Source organism: Atractosteus spatula, chromosome 7, assembly GCF_055471065.1.
Source record: "Atractosteus spatula isolate fAtrSpa1 chromosome 7, fAtrSpa1.hap1, whole genome shotgun sequence".
NCBI classification, from domain to species: Eukaryota; Metazoa; Chordata; class Actinopteri; order Semionotiformes; family Lepisosteidae; genus Atractosteus; species Atractosteus spatula.
The window spans coordinates 2,438,703-2,457,492 of NC_142712.1; the positions used below are offsets into that span (position 1 = coordinate 2,438,703).

General features: G+C 37.0%; 3 protein-coding genes across 3 annotated transcripts; all 3 read right to left on the minus strand.

Annotated features, from left to right (window-relative positions):
- Positions 1–5,503: 5,503 nt before the first annotated feature.
- On the minus strand, positions 5,504–6,430 carry LOC148830100 (olfactory receptor 4C12-like). Its single transcript, XM_088921558.1, has one exon. It carries the CDS (start codon positions 6,428–6,430, stop codon positions 5,504–5,506), a length of 927 nt encoding a protein of 308 aa, XP_088777684.1.
- Positions 6,431–10,770: 4,340 nt separating this feature from the next.
- Positions 10,771–11,691, minus strand: LOC148830101 (olfactory receptor 4S2-like). Its single transcript, XM_088922362.1, has one exon. It carries the CDS (start codon positions 11,689–11,691, stop codon positions 10,771–10,773), a length of 921 nt encoding a protein of 306 aa, XP_088778488.1.
- Positions 11,692–17,659: 5,968 nt separating this feature from the next.
- LOC148830102 (olfactory receptor 4C12-like) lies at positions 17,660–18,577 on the minus strand. The gene has a single exon (XM_088921564.1). It carries the CDS (start codon positions 18,575–18,577, stop codon positions 17,660–17,662), a length of 918 nt encoding a protein of 305 aa, XP_088777690.1.
- Between the last annotated feature and the right edge of the window lie 213 nt (positions 18,578–18,790).

The following is an 18,790-nucleotide window of genomic DNA, read 5'->3' on the forward strand; positions in this document are numbered from 1 at the left end:
CATTTCAGTGAGAGGGGTGAGCCTGTTTAGTCGAGCAAAGCAGATGTGAATTAATTTTTCGAGCCTTGATACAATTCACAACAGAGTCTAACAGATTTTAAATCGTCAGGCATTTTCTTGACGGCAAAGATCTCGCGGTGGATGTTGCAATGCATCCATTAATTTCTGGAGCAACCTCTCTAATTTGTGCAACTACACCGTTATGTCGGCTTGTCATTGCTCTTGCACCGTCTGTACAAACTCCGACGCATTTTATCCAGTCGATGCCATTCTCTTCGATAAATTCATTCAGAAGCTGAAATATGTGCTCTCCTGTAGTTCCTGTTGGTAGCGGTTTACAGAACAGAAAGTCCTCATGGGACGTACACTCAAACTCGTATCTAACGTAAACGAGCAAATTGGCCAAATCGACTACAGACTCATCTAATTGTAGTGAAAAACATCTGCTCATCTTAACGCGCTCTATCAGTGTACTTTTGATATAATCCGCCATTTCAATGTGTCTTTCAGGGGGGGCAGCAGGTCGAGCTGTTTAGCAGCTTTTTCTCCACACATAATACGTGTCAGCTCTTTTGCCAACGGTAAATAAGGTTTTTCAAAAATAGTGTGGGGCTTACCTGATTTAGCAATCCGCAAGCTCGCATTTTTCCGCGTTTCCGTTTTTATTTCCGTATTTATTTGAAGTTTTTATTTCATGCGCATGGGAGCGAAACACAGAGACGCTCGGTGTATTTTTCTCAAATTAACTTAGAACAGTTCTTAAATATTTTTCTATCTATCACGCTTTCCTGTGCTCACAAGATGACCTGCGTTCGTAGCACGTATTTCTATGCATTCCTGTGTTTACAACGTTGGCATTGTTCCAAAATCACGCACATTCTCCTTCCTCCCTATTTGCTGGAGATACAGTAGCTTTTTTAAATACAATTGGTCACTTGCATCCGTAGCACGCATTCCTATAGAGTGGTATAGCATTACAGAGTATCTCTTGTGTCCACTGAAGTATTAGCACGCACTGTATCGTAGTACGTAGGCTGCGTATTCGACATGTATTAAAATACAAAATATGAAAACCCGTCCCGATTTTTCAGCGCACACGACACAGTTCCAGGGTCATTTGGCGTACCACCTAGCGGCACTCCACGTACCACTGCCGGTACGCGTACCACAGTTTGAGAACCACTGGTCTACTGGATCGGGATCTTTCCCAATCCAGATCCATTTAGATATGAGTCAATACTCATTTAAGATGGATGTCCACTGATGGTGCCTGGTAAATATTATGTATTTTAGTTGGTTGGCAGGTTGCTCTTTTTTGCCTGGTTTATCCCGTGGGAATGGCCTTGTATCCTGCTCCTGGTGACAGATGCCCTCGTATGGAGCAGTGCTGGTCTTGGGATTTGGGACTCTATATTTGGGTTACATCGTGATCGCCGATGTCTGGTTTAGGAGGGACTCAGTGTTTTGTCTTACGCCTGTATTTGAACTTGTAAATCCTGACTTCCTTGACCTTAGACTGTGTTATAGACAAAGTCGTAGTGTTATCTCCCATGGGTTTGTTATTAAAACTTTGTATTTAAACTAATACCATAGTTTTGGTTCTTGCACTTTAAAGGCTTCTGCTGTGCTGCATAGGGTCTGTTTAAGTTCTTTAAACAGTGGTTTTTAATAATGTGGAAACCGTAACAGATTGGCTGTCATGAAGGAGACTCACTGCAATTTGACCTTCAATGTTATATTTCTGCTTCATTGAAGAACACCATTTATTTCTCCTTCGTTTAAAAATGTACATCCACCAGAACACCATGAGTCCTTAAATGTCTCCCTGAGAATGTCCCTGTATATAATACACCTGGACTTCTGATTTGTATACTAAAAGAAAAAAAATGTTCTATTGCTTTGGTCCGATTTCTTTTTTTTTCCTGACAGGCTGCTCAAGGGATCCTCTGTTCTTCATTATCAATTGGTCTGCTCTGTTCAAGCTAAGATATAAGATTTACATCCTCAGTGAAGACACTGTAACATTAGTGTATTCGGATATAACAGGAACTGTCTATCCCAGGAGTTTGGAGTAGAAAGCAGCACTTTATTACAGTACATTAACACACCAGTTACAGATGAAGATCGATGTGGGCTCAGGGAGGGATTTCTCCAGAAGGACTGTAGCCATTAGAGTCTCATTCAAGAAAGTGATCGATAAGTAAAAGACAAGAGAAAAGGCAAAAAAGACGTATTTATGTGATCTTGTCACATTTAATCCATGGTGTGTAATGGCATCCAAGATGTTTTCCACTACAGGTCAGGATGAGTGGGAATAATCAAGATTTTGTTTACAATTTTGGTTCCCTTCATACCAGTTGAACATGTCACCACAAAAGTGTTAGAGATCCACCTGGGAAGAGAGCAGTGCATTCAGCAGTGAATTCAGCTGATTAAAAAGGGCAGAAAATGTGCATGTATGTAGTAAATATACTTTAAATTCCTATGGATCCAAATTATGTTGTTTGACACATACGTTGGTATACAAACAGAAAGTGAATTTTCTTGGTGCATAAAACAATGCCATGAAATGTCTAAAGAAATAATATTTGTAAGGTACACATGCTTAATTAATAAATTTGAATATTTTAGATTTTGACTAAAATGTTTGGAGAGCCAAACATTTACTAGTTAAATTTTTTTTTTGTTAAACATTCTATGAATGGTTACGCGAATCTGAGTGAGGTTCAAGCCATATATGAGGGGATTTAAAAGTGGAGGGATGACTAGAAACTCCACTGCCAGGATATTGCGAAGAGTCTGTGGTGTGTTCCTGGAGCCATATCTAGCCATATCTAGTTTCAATGTCTGTTATAAAAATGTGGTTTGCTTCCGATTTGCATTGGAAAAATTGACAAAAGCATACTTCAAGAAATAGTCCTTGTATTGCCTTGTCCACCATTTCTGTTGTGTGCTCACAACAAAGCTCACAACCTCTCCTGAAACCTTGTTCTTGTGTCTCAGGCTGTAAACTTACAGCTCCTGGTGCACCCCTGTATCAGTGCCTTTACTCACAACTCTCACACATTCATACAGTTTCTGGTGAATCTCTCTCTTCCGGACTATGCTGTCTCACTCAGCTCACATTGCCTCAGTGGCATCCTCTCCCAGTCGTCATTGCATGCTTCCCTATTCTCAGGCTGTTTCTAATTGGTGTTTCACAAGCATGCTCACAAGCACCCACGATGTGCCCTCTATGCTTCCCTCAGCAGATTTCGCTGAAGGGAGTTACCCCAGATCCTTTGCAGAATGGGTGATGTTTCATGTTCTAACCTATCAAAGTGATGTGAAATTGCCATGGAGAATAAAATATTCAAGTGTTTGTAAAATGTAACCATTATCCTTTTTATAATGGTGCACCCTGGTATGGGGCCCCAGACAGCTTGGTAGAGTATGAGCCTCCTCCATCTTGGAGGTTGGGCACAAGGCTAACAACCCTGTCCTGTAAAAACCAAGTGTTATGGAAACAGCAACAGGATGTTGCTGACCCCACATGCCAGAAGGCATAACAGGCAAACGTCCATCTGTCACAGAAGTGTGGACTTGGATGATGGGCTTAGGGCTTAGTTCTGCATTATAAAAAGGGTATATGGGTAACAGGTATAAGGTATATAATGGGTTTAGGGTAAAAAGGATAAATAAAAAAGGGTAATGAGACATCCCTCCATAGTTGGATGCATCTTTCTCAAATGAATTCTGTTGTTACTGCATTTTACTTTGTTCCCAATGGCTAAGTGCATGTGGGAAGATAATTTAAAAAAATAATTTTTCATTCTCTGCTTGTAGTTTGAGAAAATTGAATGTCATCTCATCTGTCCCTGCACAAAAGTAGTGACATATGTGTTCATTCATGTTGATCAGGCTCGATTCAAAACAGGTGAAGTAGACTAAATAATTAAAACTTGGCAATACCACTGTCTGTTTATTCAAAGCTTTGTACTAGTAAATACATTTCATCTGGTCTATCCTTGTACAAAAATAACAATACAAGGAACATAATGTGTTCATTCACACTAATCAGGATTAATTCAAAGTGGGCAAAGTAAATGAAACAAGGTAAACCTGGCAATACTTCAAAGCTCGGTACTATGAAATAATTATTTTTCCACGTGCAAAACACACTGTAGGTAAATTAATATTTTGAATGTAAAATGGAGTAATGAAATAATTGCTTTATGTCAACACTTTGTACCTAGAATACATATTAATCTAAAGAAGTCTATTTTGTTTGAAATTTTGTTTTTACATATAATATTATGAGCTTTAAAACTAAAAAAGTTAAATGTTACTAATGTGTATATTTTATTCTCCATGACAACATCACTCCACTTTAAGGGTTAGAACATGAGACATTACACAGGGAATTTGGGGGTAATTCCCTTCAGGGAAGTCTGCTCCAATGTGCACTTATGAGCTACAACCTGTGATCTTGATTTTGTGCAGTAACACACAGTGTGGTTCCAAACATGATTTTTATTTTCAGTTCTTATATGATTTTGCATTCTTCGTGAAGGACATTGAAACAGAGTAAAGCTCTGTGAAGTGTTTCAAGTTGCTGCCCAGTAATATTGTGCAACTGCCAGAGTTGTTAGACTTCACTCAAGGATTTTTTAATGTGTGACATTACAGTCCTCCACTTCCTGTGCCACAGACAGAGGAGACAGTTTAGGTAAAATATCATGCAGGTCGAGATATCAGCTCAAGTGTGCCAAAGCAGATATTCCAGGATTATTGCAGAACTGGAATTCATAGTTCACACCCAGCAACTGTTATAAGACCCAAAGCATAATATATCATATAACAAACACAAGATAAGATCACTTTATTAGCCATATATCATTTCTTGCATTAGGGATTTGTCTTTTCACATACCCCAGCTTGCTCTCCATGAGACACACAGACAGGGAGAGAAGCTGGGGGTCAGAGTGCAGGGTCAGCCATTTATACGGTGCCCCTGGAGCAGGTGGGGTTAAGGGCCTTGCTCAGGGATTCCAACCGGCAACCTTCCTGCTATGGGCGCAGATCTGGAGCCACAGAGCCAACACTCCACCCTCAGTACAATCATCCACTACAGACACATACTGTATATGCAGGACAAACTAATTTTTTTATCCTTATACTTCTTATCCTGTCATACAGTGCTCATAACCTTTTAGTTTATTACGTGTGAGCATACATTTTCACAAGAAACACATTCCTTAAAATGTTTCTATAGTATCGGTGGATGTTCACAGTTTAGAAGTACAAAATTCTGAAAAACATTTAAAACTGTCCGGGATAAATATAGTTAGATTTTCTGTGCATCCATATTATATTGTGTAAAGTGAATTTTCTCAGTTCCTAAAACTACACCAAGAAAAGCCTTAAGAAATGAACAAATATTCATTGATATTTGATATTGTTATTTGTAGCGTACACATTGTAATGTATTAATTTGCATATTTGTTCATTTAGCCAACTATGTTCAAAAGTCTACTTTTCTGTTACACAATATTTTAATCCTTACGCGAATCTGAGTGAGATTCAATCCATATATGAGGGGATTCAGAAGAGGAGGGATGACTAGAAACTCCACTGCCATGATATTGCGAAGAGTTTGTGATGTGTTTCTAGAGCCATATCTAGAATACATCACATCAAAGACCATAGCGACTGTGAAGTTGATCAATGAAATCAAATGGGGCAAACAGGTCTGTATAAATTTATTCCTGCCTTCTCTAGACTTTAAACACACTTTGATAATCTGGATGTAAGAATATACTATAAAAAAGGCTTGTAAAACCTGAGCAATTACTAAAATGTAACCACAGATATTGTTTACAGTTGTGTCCACACAGGACAGCTTTACCACTGACCAGTTATCACAGTAGAGTTTGTCAATCTGAGACCCACATAAAGGCAGTCTGAGAGTTAACACAGCTTGAATTGTTACCTCAGAGAAAACAAAAATCCACACAATTAAAACAAATTTCCCAGCAATCAGAGCATTTATGATAGAATGATACTCTAAGGGCTTGCATATCGCCACATACCTGTCATAGGCCATCACTGTTAAAGTGGTGAATTCACACATAACATAAGTGTAGATCACCACAGTTTGAATAAAACATCCAGCGTATGAGATGACATGGGTGTCAGAAAGAAAGTCAGCCAGGAGTTTAGGATAGAAACCAGCTGTTCCATACAGTGTGTTGACATTCAAGTTACAGATGAAGATGTACATGGGCTCATGGAGGGATTTCTCCAGGAGGATTGTTGCAGTTAGTGTCAGATTCAAAAAAACAATCAACAGGTAAAAAAAAAGTGTGTGACCAAAAAATACATATTTATGAGCTCTGGTGTCATTTAATCCACTGAGATTAAATACTATAAAATTAAATGAGTTCTCCATGACGTTGTGATTTTTAAAAACTGATTCTGATTTCTAGTATGGGTATTAATATGCAGTCCTCTGTGAGTTTACCAGAAAACATTAAACACTGATGTGTCCCTGGCACTTCACGCACACGTTACAAAAGGGTCAGGCTCGATTGTGAAGAGAGTAATTAGTCCTTTTCTCCCCCTGTACTGTGAACAGACACTTCAGCTTGCTTCCAGCAGAGGGGTCTCTACCCACATCCTCTTGCCTTGTGACAGAATAGCACAGGAGTGCTTACCTCCAGCAAATAAAAATAAACGTCTGAAAATGTATTAGTTCTGTCAGAAAGCCAAACTGCCCTTAAGCTGATAATAAATATAAAAAAAGAAAATTAAATAATAACAGGTATGCAATGACATTTACATAGTTTTAAAATGAAAGAAGACAATCTGTTAGAAGAAATATAAACTTCATGTTGTTCTCATCCTTTCTGTTCCCTTGTTAAAGTAAAGTTATGGATGACAATATGTACAGATATTACCTCTCAGGGTGAGCTCAGCATGTTGCTGCAGGAAGAGCATGAAGCTTTGCCTATCTGAGTTAATTTACTCATCTTTATATGTTTCCTGCAGGTGGAAGGCTTTAGAGAATAACTGTCTTGAAACAGTCCTGGGAGACGGTTAAACTGTGTTTTGCTTGTTTAATGAACTTGAACTATAACACTACATGGAACTAAGACTCAATGTAAGATGTCTTATCATTTGGGAGATTTCTCGCATTTCATATAGAACAAAATCTCAAGACCCATATACGGTTTCTTCTGAACTTAATTTAATGAGGATAACAGGATGATGCGTTTTTTTAACTAATGAACACAGTATAGCTTTCATGATACAATTTTAATCAACCGGAGGCATTTGTTCACTTGCATGTACTTTAGACACAAGGATTTAGCTTGGATTTAACTGTACAACAAATAGGTTTCCTTGTATTTTAGATTCAGTTCTTTCAGAATTTAAAAAAATGTTAGTAAAGTAAGACAGGGTTTAAAGTCATTTTTCATCGCTTTACAAACTGGCAAGAGGGGAGTGTTTCTGATGGAGAAACGAATGCACTTTATTCTTATGTTAAAGACGAATCACACAATTAATTCAATTTCCTGTCGGCTCAATAATATATTCAGTTTCCACATGCAAAAATATGTTCTTGTCCCCAGCATGATACATGATATCCAGTTCTGCTGAGTGTGGATGAATGTACACACAGAGCACCCTGACCTGTTCATCGCTCCATGTGGTCACAGTGCATTGCAGAATGAAAACCATATTTCATTGACCCAGTTAAAAAGTTCGGTCTTTGCAAAATGAATAGTGGTGACATATTTCTAATATTTGCTGACCCACTCAAGGGTTTTGACCCCACTTGGAGACTTGCAGCTCTGCTTAATGCTTGGATTTGTGAAATGTACTTTCAGATGTGACTTGTGTAGCTGCTCTACTGAACTTCAGTCTGGCCACCTGAAGAACCTCTGGTGTCTTTACTATCAGTCTTTGGGCATGATGTCTATTGCAACCAATAGACGAGTTCCAGTGCATCCAAGTGATGTGTCTTCAGAATCTGTGACGCCCTTTGACCCCAATGTGGTTGACTTCATTCACAGAAACTGTTGTTGTGGAAAAATGGACAGCTAGATTCCAGTTTGCTAGTGTGACACTTCATTGTGGAGTTTTCTCACCTCTGCAAACCTCTTACACAGAGTGAGGGTGCCTGAGTATATTTTTCACAGCTTCTTTTAGCTTGCGACCTGCTTGTTTTATCACTCATCATGTAAAACTCTAAACATAAGACCATCTTGACGTTGAGCTCCTATTTTCTATTTTTTTTAACCTTGGTTATTTGTTCTTTCTTGAAAAACAACAAAAATATATCTCAAAAGATAATTCTGTGTCACAAAGCGTAGATCAGGACCCTATGCAGACGGTAGAATCTGGAAGTAAGTGAAATGGACACAGGGAGGAGACAACGAGGAACTGGGCAGGCTGATGAACAGGGGGGCGTGACGACGGTGCACTGGTGCTCGGGGTGGGGGGTCATGGTCCAGGCATATAAGTCCAAGGGAGTCTGAAGGAAAAATCCAGGGCGAAGTCCAAGAGTCCAGAGCTGGGTGATCCATCCAGGACAGACAAGACTTAAGGTTTAAAAACCGGAGAGGTATCCGGTGCTGGGATGGGGAATAAAAATGAGTAAATGGGACCAAGCGCTCCAAGCCCTGGACCCAGATGGTCAGGACGCCGTGGTGAAGCCGATGCCGTCGGGTCTCCCCTGGACCCGCTGGTAGGCGGGCTTCCGGGCGTCCATCTTCCAAAGCTGAGCCCAGAATGGTAGGAGCGTCTGGCCTAAATAGGGAGGGGCTGGATAGGAGGCAGGTGCACAAAATCAACTAAAACGGGAAAGAGCCGGAGCGCCCTTAAGGGGAGGGATTACGATTGTGACATTCTCACTGATGAGACATTTAGCTTTTGATGATTTGATGACTCTATTTGGAGTATACCATATATGTAGTAATGGATTAAGAATAAAATACACTACATATTCATATACTTACTGTTGTGTTTTCTTTAGAATTCAAAACAAGCAGTAAGAGAGTGTGATATTATCAGATTTAATGGTTCTGACATTCAACCACAGTTTATATATTATGTTTTAAATTGAGTTTGATTTATTTTTGATTGATAATTTATTTATTACACAATGTCTCTTCTGTGGATCTGATTGAGATTTAAGCTGTATATGAAATTCCACTGGTATCCCCAGGATATCCAAGATATTGTGAACATAAGAAGCTGAGAGAGGTTACAATTAGTCCATTGTTATCTTGTAGGTGAGTGTAAGATAATCCATGATATTCTGAGATGTAACCAGTTTCTCTTCCCTAGACTTATTCCAGAACAGCAATATCTCTTCTATGACATGGCGTCTAAAATAGTATACACTATTGTAAATGAGGCCTTCCTAGTGCATTACACAGCTTGAACATACTGTAACAGATCTGGATTTAAGTTCTACAATATTTTAAATATAGAGACCCGAAGAAGGCTCCACAGCCGAAACATTGTGTTTCCTTTCTTCTCTTTTCAGCAAGAATAAACCTTTACTTGTTATATTGTAACATTTTTATTGTCTTTTTAATTTTTGCTGCCTGCCTACAAATCTCTGCAGTTTTCTACATTAAACCTTTTCTGCCAATGCTGGTATTTGTGCAAATACAAACATCCATAAATATTAGTATAACATTTGTTATTATACGATCCACATCCACAGTGAATACACAGTTACTACAACCTCCTCTGACTGATGTTTTATTACATTTTTACTTAGGGCATATGATTAATGATGATTTGTTTCCATGTTGCCTGTTGAACATTTCGCAAACTTTTCTAGGTTAAATTTCCACTACCTAAAATATCTACAAAAATTAATATCTAACTGACACTGTTCACATTTTAAAAGATACCATAATCTTATTTTAAAGGGAACTTAAATTAAATTGAGGGAACAGAAGACTACATATTAACATATTTTTTAAAAATGTGTTCAGAATTTAAGCATGCAATATAAAACACCCCCTAAAACAAAATCACCATAGTTCTGGGTTTTAAATCTAGCAGTGCTAAAGAATTTCAACCAAAACTCCCCAATATTTCCCTTTCTTTCATTAACCGATTAATTCTACTTAAATAAACAGAAGTTTAAGACAACACTCTTAAAAGAGACAAGATCAGATCTTGATTTTGTGTAGTATCACAAATAGTGATTCCAAAGTGTTTTTTATTTTCATTTCTCATATGATTGCATTCTTTCTGAAGAAAATTAAATCATTAAATGTTTCCAGCTGCTGCTAAGTAATGTTAGATAGATACTGTAGATAAGACTTTATTGATCCCAAAGGGAAGTTGATGAATGTTGTGCAACTACTAGAAAATAATAAATAAAAATAATATATAAGAAGCACAAACACACAGTACGCACTAATACATATGCAGGACAAACAGAAAATGTATTAAACCTGTAATGTAAAATGCTGTTGAGCATAAATGTTCAGAACAAAAACATGTTTCATTAATGTTGGTGGAAATTCACAATTTGCGAGTATAAAATGTTTTTAATGAAAAACACTAAAAACTGTCTGGGGTTAAAATACATCTAGATTTCCCATGGATTCAGATTATAATGTGTAAAACATACAAAACTGCACAATGGAAAGTGAATTTTTTGGGTGCATGAAAATTCTATAGATATGAACAAATATTATAGTAATATTTGTAGTCTACATAAGCCTAATTTATTACTGTACTCTTAGATGGCAACTATGTTCACAAATCTACATTTCTGTTAAGCAATCTTTTAATGCCTATGCGAATCTGAGTGAGATTTAAGCCATATATAAGAGGATTTAGAAGAGGAGGGATGACTAGAAACTCCACTGCCATGATATTGCGAAGAGTCTGTGATGTGTTTCTAGAGCCATATCTAGAATACATCACATCAAAGAGGATAGCGACAGTGAAGTTGATTAATGTGACCAAATGAGGTAAGCAGGTCTGCATAAACTTTCCTCTACTTTCATGAGACATTAAACAGACTCTGATAATCTGAATGTAAGAATATAAAATCAAAAAGGCTTGTAAAACCTGAGCAATTGTTATTATGTAACCACAGACATTGTTGAGAGTTTTGTCCACACAGGACAGCTTCACAATTGACCAGTTGTCACAGTAGAGTTTGTCAATCTGAGACCCACATAAAGGCAGTCTGAGAGTTAACACAAGTTGGATCGTTACCTCTGAGAACACAAAAAAACACAAAATTAAGAGAAATTTCCAGCTGTCATTTATGATAGAATGATACTCTAAGGGTTTGCATATCGCCACATACCTGTCATAGGCCATCACTGTTAAACTGGTAAATTCACACATAACAGAAGAGTAGATGGCAAAGGCTTGAATCAAACATCCAGTGTATGAGATGACATGGGTATCAGAGAGAAAGTCAGCCAGGAGTTTAGGATAGAAACCAGCTGTTCCATACAGGGTGTTGACACTCAAGTTACAGATGAAGAGGTACATGGGCTCATGGAGGGATTTCTCCAGAAGGATTGTAAACATTAGAGTCATGTTCAAAAATACAATCAACAAGTAAAAAACTAGAGTAAAGGCAAAACAAATGTATTTTTGTGACCTTGTCTCATTTAATCCATTGAGGTAAAATACTACAACATTAGTGAAATTCTCCATCAGTCAGGTATGTTGTAAACCTAACAGATGAAAATAACAGATGGTGTAGCTGAATTTAAATTTTAAAACCGGATCATCTGTGTGTTAATTACAATATAGGAAACCAGCATCTTTACAATCTGGTTCTAGGTCTCCAGCACTCCACCTAAGCATGTTACAGAAGAATTAGACCTGACTGGGAAATATTTAGTGCTTTTCTGCCGATTAGTACTTTTCTGCTGTGAACAGGCATTTCTCTTTACGATTAAAAAAGAGGTTAATTAACTACAGATGATCTTTGTCAGAATAAAGTTTACATAGGATACTTCATATAAAAATATAAATATAAAAAACATTTTCTACATATATTTATATGTATGCTAAATATAAAAATATGTATAAGGAAATACAGTATTATCTGAGGAAAGACAGAAGATTAAGTTACCAACAAGCACACACTTGTCTCTTTAGTTTAGAAGTTTAAGCTATGGATGACAATAGGTACTGTATAGTCGTTACCTCCCAGGGAAAGCAGGGTGTTGCTGCAGAGCATGAAGCTTTGTTTCTCAATCTGAGCTAATTTATTCATTTTATACAGTATGTCTCCTGCCGGAGGGAGGCTTTAGAGAACAGCTGTCTGAAAACAGTCCTTGGAGACCACTGGTGCTTTTCTGGTGCTTGTTTAATGAGCTTGAGCTCTGACACAATAATGTATTGCAATTAAGATATCATTTTCTCTTCAAAAAGATGTGTTTCAAACGATATATTTCTACATCCCTAAAGGGCTGTGTGTACTATTCTTTTTTGATTATTTTCAATAAAGGTAACATGATAAAATATTTTTATTCCCATGATGCAGGTTTGTCTTATCTTGTGAATAGGACTAGTGTAATTTATCTGATAAAAATTGTGTTTAATTTCCGTCACTTAGAGTATTTGTAAGAAATTAATTTCACACCGACACTGACCCCATAATGAAATATTGTACCTTAAAAATGAAATCAATTAATTAATTAAATGCAAAGAACATAACACTTTATAGCAATGTAATGAAAATGTCTGATTTTTTAAATCATATATGTTTTATTTATTTTTCAGAATTAAAGTGTGTAACAAAAACATTCATTAAAATGAATTCAATTTGGGAAATCGTTGTGCTTCATTGTCTCAAAACAAAGGAGGCAGTTTAGGTAAAATACCATGCAAGTGATAAAGATACAATATGGACTGAGTACTGTCAAAGTAGATTTATTATACTGTACATAATTATTGCTGAATTGGAATTCATACAGTAGTTCACTCTAAGTGGAAAAGCTTGCTGAAGTCACTTGTATAAAACATGCAGGTAAGGCATAACAGACAGAAGAACATTGGTACACACAAATACATTGAGTGCACAGGACAAATGGAAAGTGTTGTTTCTTTATCATCATACCTGCTATCCTGTCATACAGTGGGCACCACCTTTTAGTTTATTATAACAATGCTTGTGAGCAGAAATATCCACATCAAAATATTTTGCAAATGTTTTTAAATGTTGGCTTACATTCAAAATTTGGAAATATAAAATGCTGCAAGACTTTTTTATTCATTCTCCTGATTACAGTGCACATATTCAGGTGATGAAAAAGTGCAGTACATTGTGAATGTCAAGGGCAAATATATTTAGATATCCAATGGAGCCAGATTATTCTGTGTAATATATCCATGACTGTACAACAGTAAGCAAATTTTCTGTGTGCATAAAACTGTACCATGAAATGCGTAATGATGTAAACTATATTTCATTATTTTTAAAGTTAACAAGCTTTGACGAACTATGTTTGAGAATCTACTTTTCTGTTACACAACCTTTTAAGGCTTGCACGGATATGAGTGAGATTTAAGCTGTATATGAGGGGATTTAGAAGAGGAGGGATGACTAGAAACTCCACTGCCATGATATTGCGAAGAGTTTGTGGTTCTTTTTTAGAGCTGTATTTAGAATACATTACATCAAAGATGATTGTGACAGTAAAGTTGATTAATGTAATCAAATGTGGCACACAAGTCTGCATAAACTGCATAAACACACTCTGATAATCTTAATGTAAGAATATACAATAAACAAGGCTTGTGAAATGTGAGTAACAAATAAAATGTAACCACAGATAGAATTAAGAGTTGAGTCCTCACAAGATAGCTTCACAACTGACCAGTTGTCACAGTAGAGTCTGTCAATATGAGACCCACATAAAGGCAGTCTGATTGTTAACACAAGCTGGACTGTTACCTCAGCCAACACAAAGATCCATGAAAGTAGTACACATTTTACAGAAGTCACAGCATTTATGATAGCATGGTACTTTAAGGGTTTGCAGATCGCTACATACCTGTCATAGGCCATCATTGCTAAATTGGTAAATTCACACAGAACAGAAGAGTAGATCACAAAGGCTTGAGTGAAACATCCACTGTATGAGATGACATGTCAGCCAAGAGTCAGCCAGGAGGATACAATCCTGCAGTTCCATACAGTGTGTTGACACTCAAGTTGCAGATGAAAATGTACATGGGCACATGGAGGGATTTCTCCAGCATAATTGTGGCAATCAATGTAAGATTCAGAAATATGATTGAAAAGTAAAAAACAAGAGTAAAACCAAAACAGATGTATTTTTCTGACTTTGTCTCACTTAATGCATTGAGGTAAAACGTTACAACATTAGTGAAGTTCTCCATCAGACAAGGATGTAGAAAACTTCAATTAATCTAACAGATGCTGTAGCTGAATTTGAATTTTAAAACTCTGTCTCTAGGATATGGTCTGAAGACTCCAGCCCTCCACATCAGCATGTTACAAAAGATCAGACCTGAGCGTGGAGAGAGTATTTTCTGCTTTACTCCTGTGAACTGTCACTCCTCTTTACACCTACAGTAGAAAATAATAATAATAATAATAATTGCTTACACTTATATAGCGCTTTTCTGGACACTCCACTCAAAGCGCTTTACAGGTAATGGGGGGAAAAGAGAAAAGAGATCATTAACCACAGATAACATTTGTCAGAAAAAATGGTTCACACAGAATACTTTAACCAGCAAGGAGGCAAAGTAATTAAAAAAATATTTAATGAAATACTGTGTAGTAGTACCTAAGGAAAGAAAGACTACTAAATTATGGATAGACTCCCACTCTTTAGTTTACGTAAAGCCATGGATGACAATATGTACAGATATTACCTCTCAGGTATTGCTACAGGAAGGGCATGAACCCTTGCTTCCTAATCTGAGCTACTTTACTCAGCTTTTTACGTCTTCTGCAGGAGGAAGACTTCAGAGAATAACTGTCTGAAAACAGTCCCGGTACACCACTGGTTTGGTGCTGCTTGTTTAATAAGCTTGAACTGTAACACACTAATAAAAACCTTTCCTTTGGGACAGTGTATGTGATTCTGATTTATCTAAGTTTCAAAATACAGTATACAGACATATAACAGTATGTGCTATACCTTGGAGATGAATTTGAACAAAGAAAGCAGGATAAATACAATTTACTTTTCAATGCATGTTAATTTTCACTTTTGAATAGGGCTTTCAAGATGCGATTCTCAGACAAACGTTCATGTGTCCAGCACATGATTGTCAACCTGAGGCTTTTTTTAACAAGTATGTACTAGAGACATACTGAGTTACTTTGAATTTAACACAAACCTTTTTTTCCCCACAATTTTAGTCAGAGACATTACTGTATTAAAAAGATAAGAAAATTACCAAGGGTTCAAAGCCGTTTTTTCATCACTGACAAAACTGGCTAGATTTTTGCTAATGGAAATATGAAAGTACTTCAGTTCAGTATTTAACTTGGAGGTTATCAGAATGAAGGGGCCTTTTTGTTTGACTTCGGTTCTGCTCGGCTCGGCTTCGTTTCGCTTTCGTTTTGCTTCGGCTTCGTCTCTCCGTTTTCATTCGTTTTGCTTCGTGTGTGTTTTCGTTTTGCTTCGTGTGTGTTTTCCTTTTGCTTCGGCTTCATTGGTCTGTGGTCGTCTTCTTGTACTTTTGTTTGTTTGTTTCCTTTATTTCGCCGTTACCTCGCCCTAACGTGTTATATCAACCTCTGTGTTCTTTTGTACCCTGTTCCTTGTGCCTACTCTCGTTTTCCCTTCTTTCTATTCGTAGTTCACTTGTGTATTTGTGTGAACTTTTGTGTTAAGGGTTAGTTAAAGTTGTCGGGTACATTCTACGCTTTTTCATATATGATGATTTGAGGACTTCAGAGACAGGTTCCAGAATTGCTCATTTGAAACCCCAGCTAGGGTTAGGGTTAGCATTCCTGCAGTATGTACACATTTTTTAAGGTCAGTGCTGGATTTTGGGGCCGAAGAGAACTTTAGGACGAGTGATAATTTGCTCCTATCTTGAATTTTTTTCGGAGAGTTTTGGCTGCTTAGATTTTTTATTGAACCATTCAGTGATTATATTTTCTTCTGTGTAAAAGTCCTTAAGTTTGTAATTTAAAGTGCAAGTAGAAGTCTAATGGCAGTCAAAATGTTCTTGTTACCCTAACCCTAATCTGGCCTTAAATGCACCATTATATTAAAAACATTTTACAGCTTTTTTTAGCGGATTCAAAATATTTCCACAGGAGTTATTTTCCTGAAACAGATACATTTCCAACCACTTTTTTTCAATGGTTTTTGTTGTTTTATGCTGATATTTTTTGGTTCAAGGAACATTTGCCAATCTGATGATTCGAGGCCTTCAGAGACAGATTGCTGAGTTGCTCATTTGAAACCCCAGCTAGGGTTGGGGTTAGCATTCCCACACTGCGTAGACATTTTTTAGTGCTGGATTTTGGGGCTCAAGTGAACTATAGGACAAGTGGGAATTTGCTCCTGTCTTGAAATTATTTTTCGGAGAGTTTTGGCTGCTTATATTGTGTATTGAACCATTCAGTAACGTATGCCAAAAATGAGTCAGATTACAATTTGTAAGAAATCCTCTTCTACTGTGTCAGCTTTCTTAATTTTGTCCTTTATAGTGCAACTAGAAGTCTAACTGCAGGCAGCGTTTAATGGTTCTTGCAACCCTAACCCCAATCTGGAATTACAAATGCTACATCATATGAAGATCATTTCACATCACTTTTTATTATTTGGTGGAACATTTTCCAATCTGATGATTCGAGGCCTTCAGAGACAGACGGCAGAATTGCTCATTTGTAACCCAGAGTAGGTTTAGGGTTTGCCATTGATATGTTTTTGTCTTTTTAGTTTCAAGAACATGGCTGGATAGCATGTTCCACAGTTCCCCAGCCCTTTGTGTAATGAGCAGCTTACCGTAAGAAAGATCGCCAATTGGTCAGTCCAATATTATTATACATTTCAAAGTAGAACAGGTGTTCAAGGGTTAACTACACTCACACTTGGGTTTTACTGTGTTTATAAAGACATCAAGTGTTTTCCTTTCTCATTCATTAACAAATTCATTTTGATTAGTGAAAACAAACCCCAGTTGTGACCTAGATTTTGGGCTGTAACACACTGTGGTTCCTAAGTGACAATTATGTCTGTATGAATATACACATAGGACAAGTGGAAATGTTTGCCCTTTATTAAAGCACACTGTTTTTTTTCTGATTTAAAACAATCACATTCTCCTGAATAGGAGGAGTGTTTATGACTTTTGAATTTATTAGAACTATTCAAACTGGAAACGAGAAATGAGACCAGAAAGAGAGAAAATTGACCAGATATGAACACTTTAATGATCAAATAAAAAAAAAGGTTAAAACGTTTTCATGTTTGCTTTTATTTTTCCAGGAAGTCACTGTTTCCTTTGTATAAAGAATTTAATGACTCAAACATTAAATTAAATATCTCTGTACATTGAAATAACACCACTAAATATTTCAGAATAAGAATTGTATCTTGTATCTTTTGTTAAAATAATGTTTTTCAATGTTTTTATGATACACAAGATTAATATTAGAATGGAATTTTAAACAATTCTACACTTTATTGCACCATCTCTTCACCCTAATGCGAATCTGAGTGAGATTTAAGCTGTATATGAGGGGATTTAGAAGAGGAGGGATGACTAGAAACTCCACTGCCATGATATTGCGAAGAGTCTGTGGTGTGTTTCTAGAGCCGTATCTAGAAAACATCACATCAAAGACTGTAGTGATACTGAAAGTGATTAGTGAAATCAAATGAGGCAAACAGGTCTGCATAAATTTACTCCTTCCTTCACTGGATATTACACACACTCTGATAATCTGGATGTAAGAATACACAATAAAAAAGGCTTGTGAAACACAAGCAATTACTAAAATGTATCCACAGATATTGTTTAGAGTTGTGTCCACACAGGACAGCTTTACCATTGACCAGTTATCACAGTAGAGCTTGTCAATCTGAGACCCACATAAAGGTAGTCTGATATTTAACAATATGGGAATCACTGTTTCACAGAACGTAACAGTCCAGAGAATCAAAAAAAATTTTTTAGCAGTCACAGTATTCATTACAGAATGGTACTCTAAGGGTTTGCATATCGCCACATACCTGTCATAGGCCATCACTGTTAAACTGCTGTATTCATACAAAACAGAGGAGTAGATCAGAAAGGCTTGAATCAAACATCCAGTGTATGAGATGACATGAGTGTCAGAGAGAAAGTCAGCCAGGAGTTTAGGATAGAAACCAGCAGTTCTGTACAGTGTGTTGACACTCAAGTTACAGATGAAGATGTACATGGGCTCATGGAGGGATTTCTCCAGAAGGACTGTAGCAGTTAGTGTCAGATTCAGAAAGATGATCAACAGGTAAAAGAGAAAAGTAAAAAGAAAAAATATATATTTCTGTAATCTTGTCTCAGTCAATCCATTCAGATTAACTCCTGCAATGTTAGATGAGTTTTCCATTAATTAGAGATGTTTTAAACTTGGGTCTGACCTATTTTTGGGGTTTTAACGTGGGATCATCTGTGAGTTTACCAGAACACAGATTCTCTAGAACACAGACTATGTTCCCAGCACTCCATCCAAGCAAATTATCAAATATCATAACTAGTTGTGAAGAGATTATTTAGTGTTTTTCGCCTGCTGAGCTTCCTAAAGCCACTTCTATTTCTTCCC

Coding starts and splice junctions, on each gene's coding strand:
- LOC148830100 (XM_088921558.1), bottom strand. CDS start 6,430: ATGGAGAACTCATTTAATTTTATAGTATTTAATCTCAGTGGATTAAAT.
- LOC148830101 (XM_088922362.1), bottom strand. CDS start 11,691: ATGGAGAATTTCACTAATGTTGTAGTATTTTACCTCAATGGATTAAAT.
- LOC148830102 (XM_088921564.1), bottom strand. CDS start 18,577: ATGGAAAACTCATCTAACATTGCAGGAGTTAATCTGAATGGATTGACT.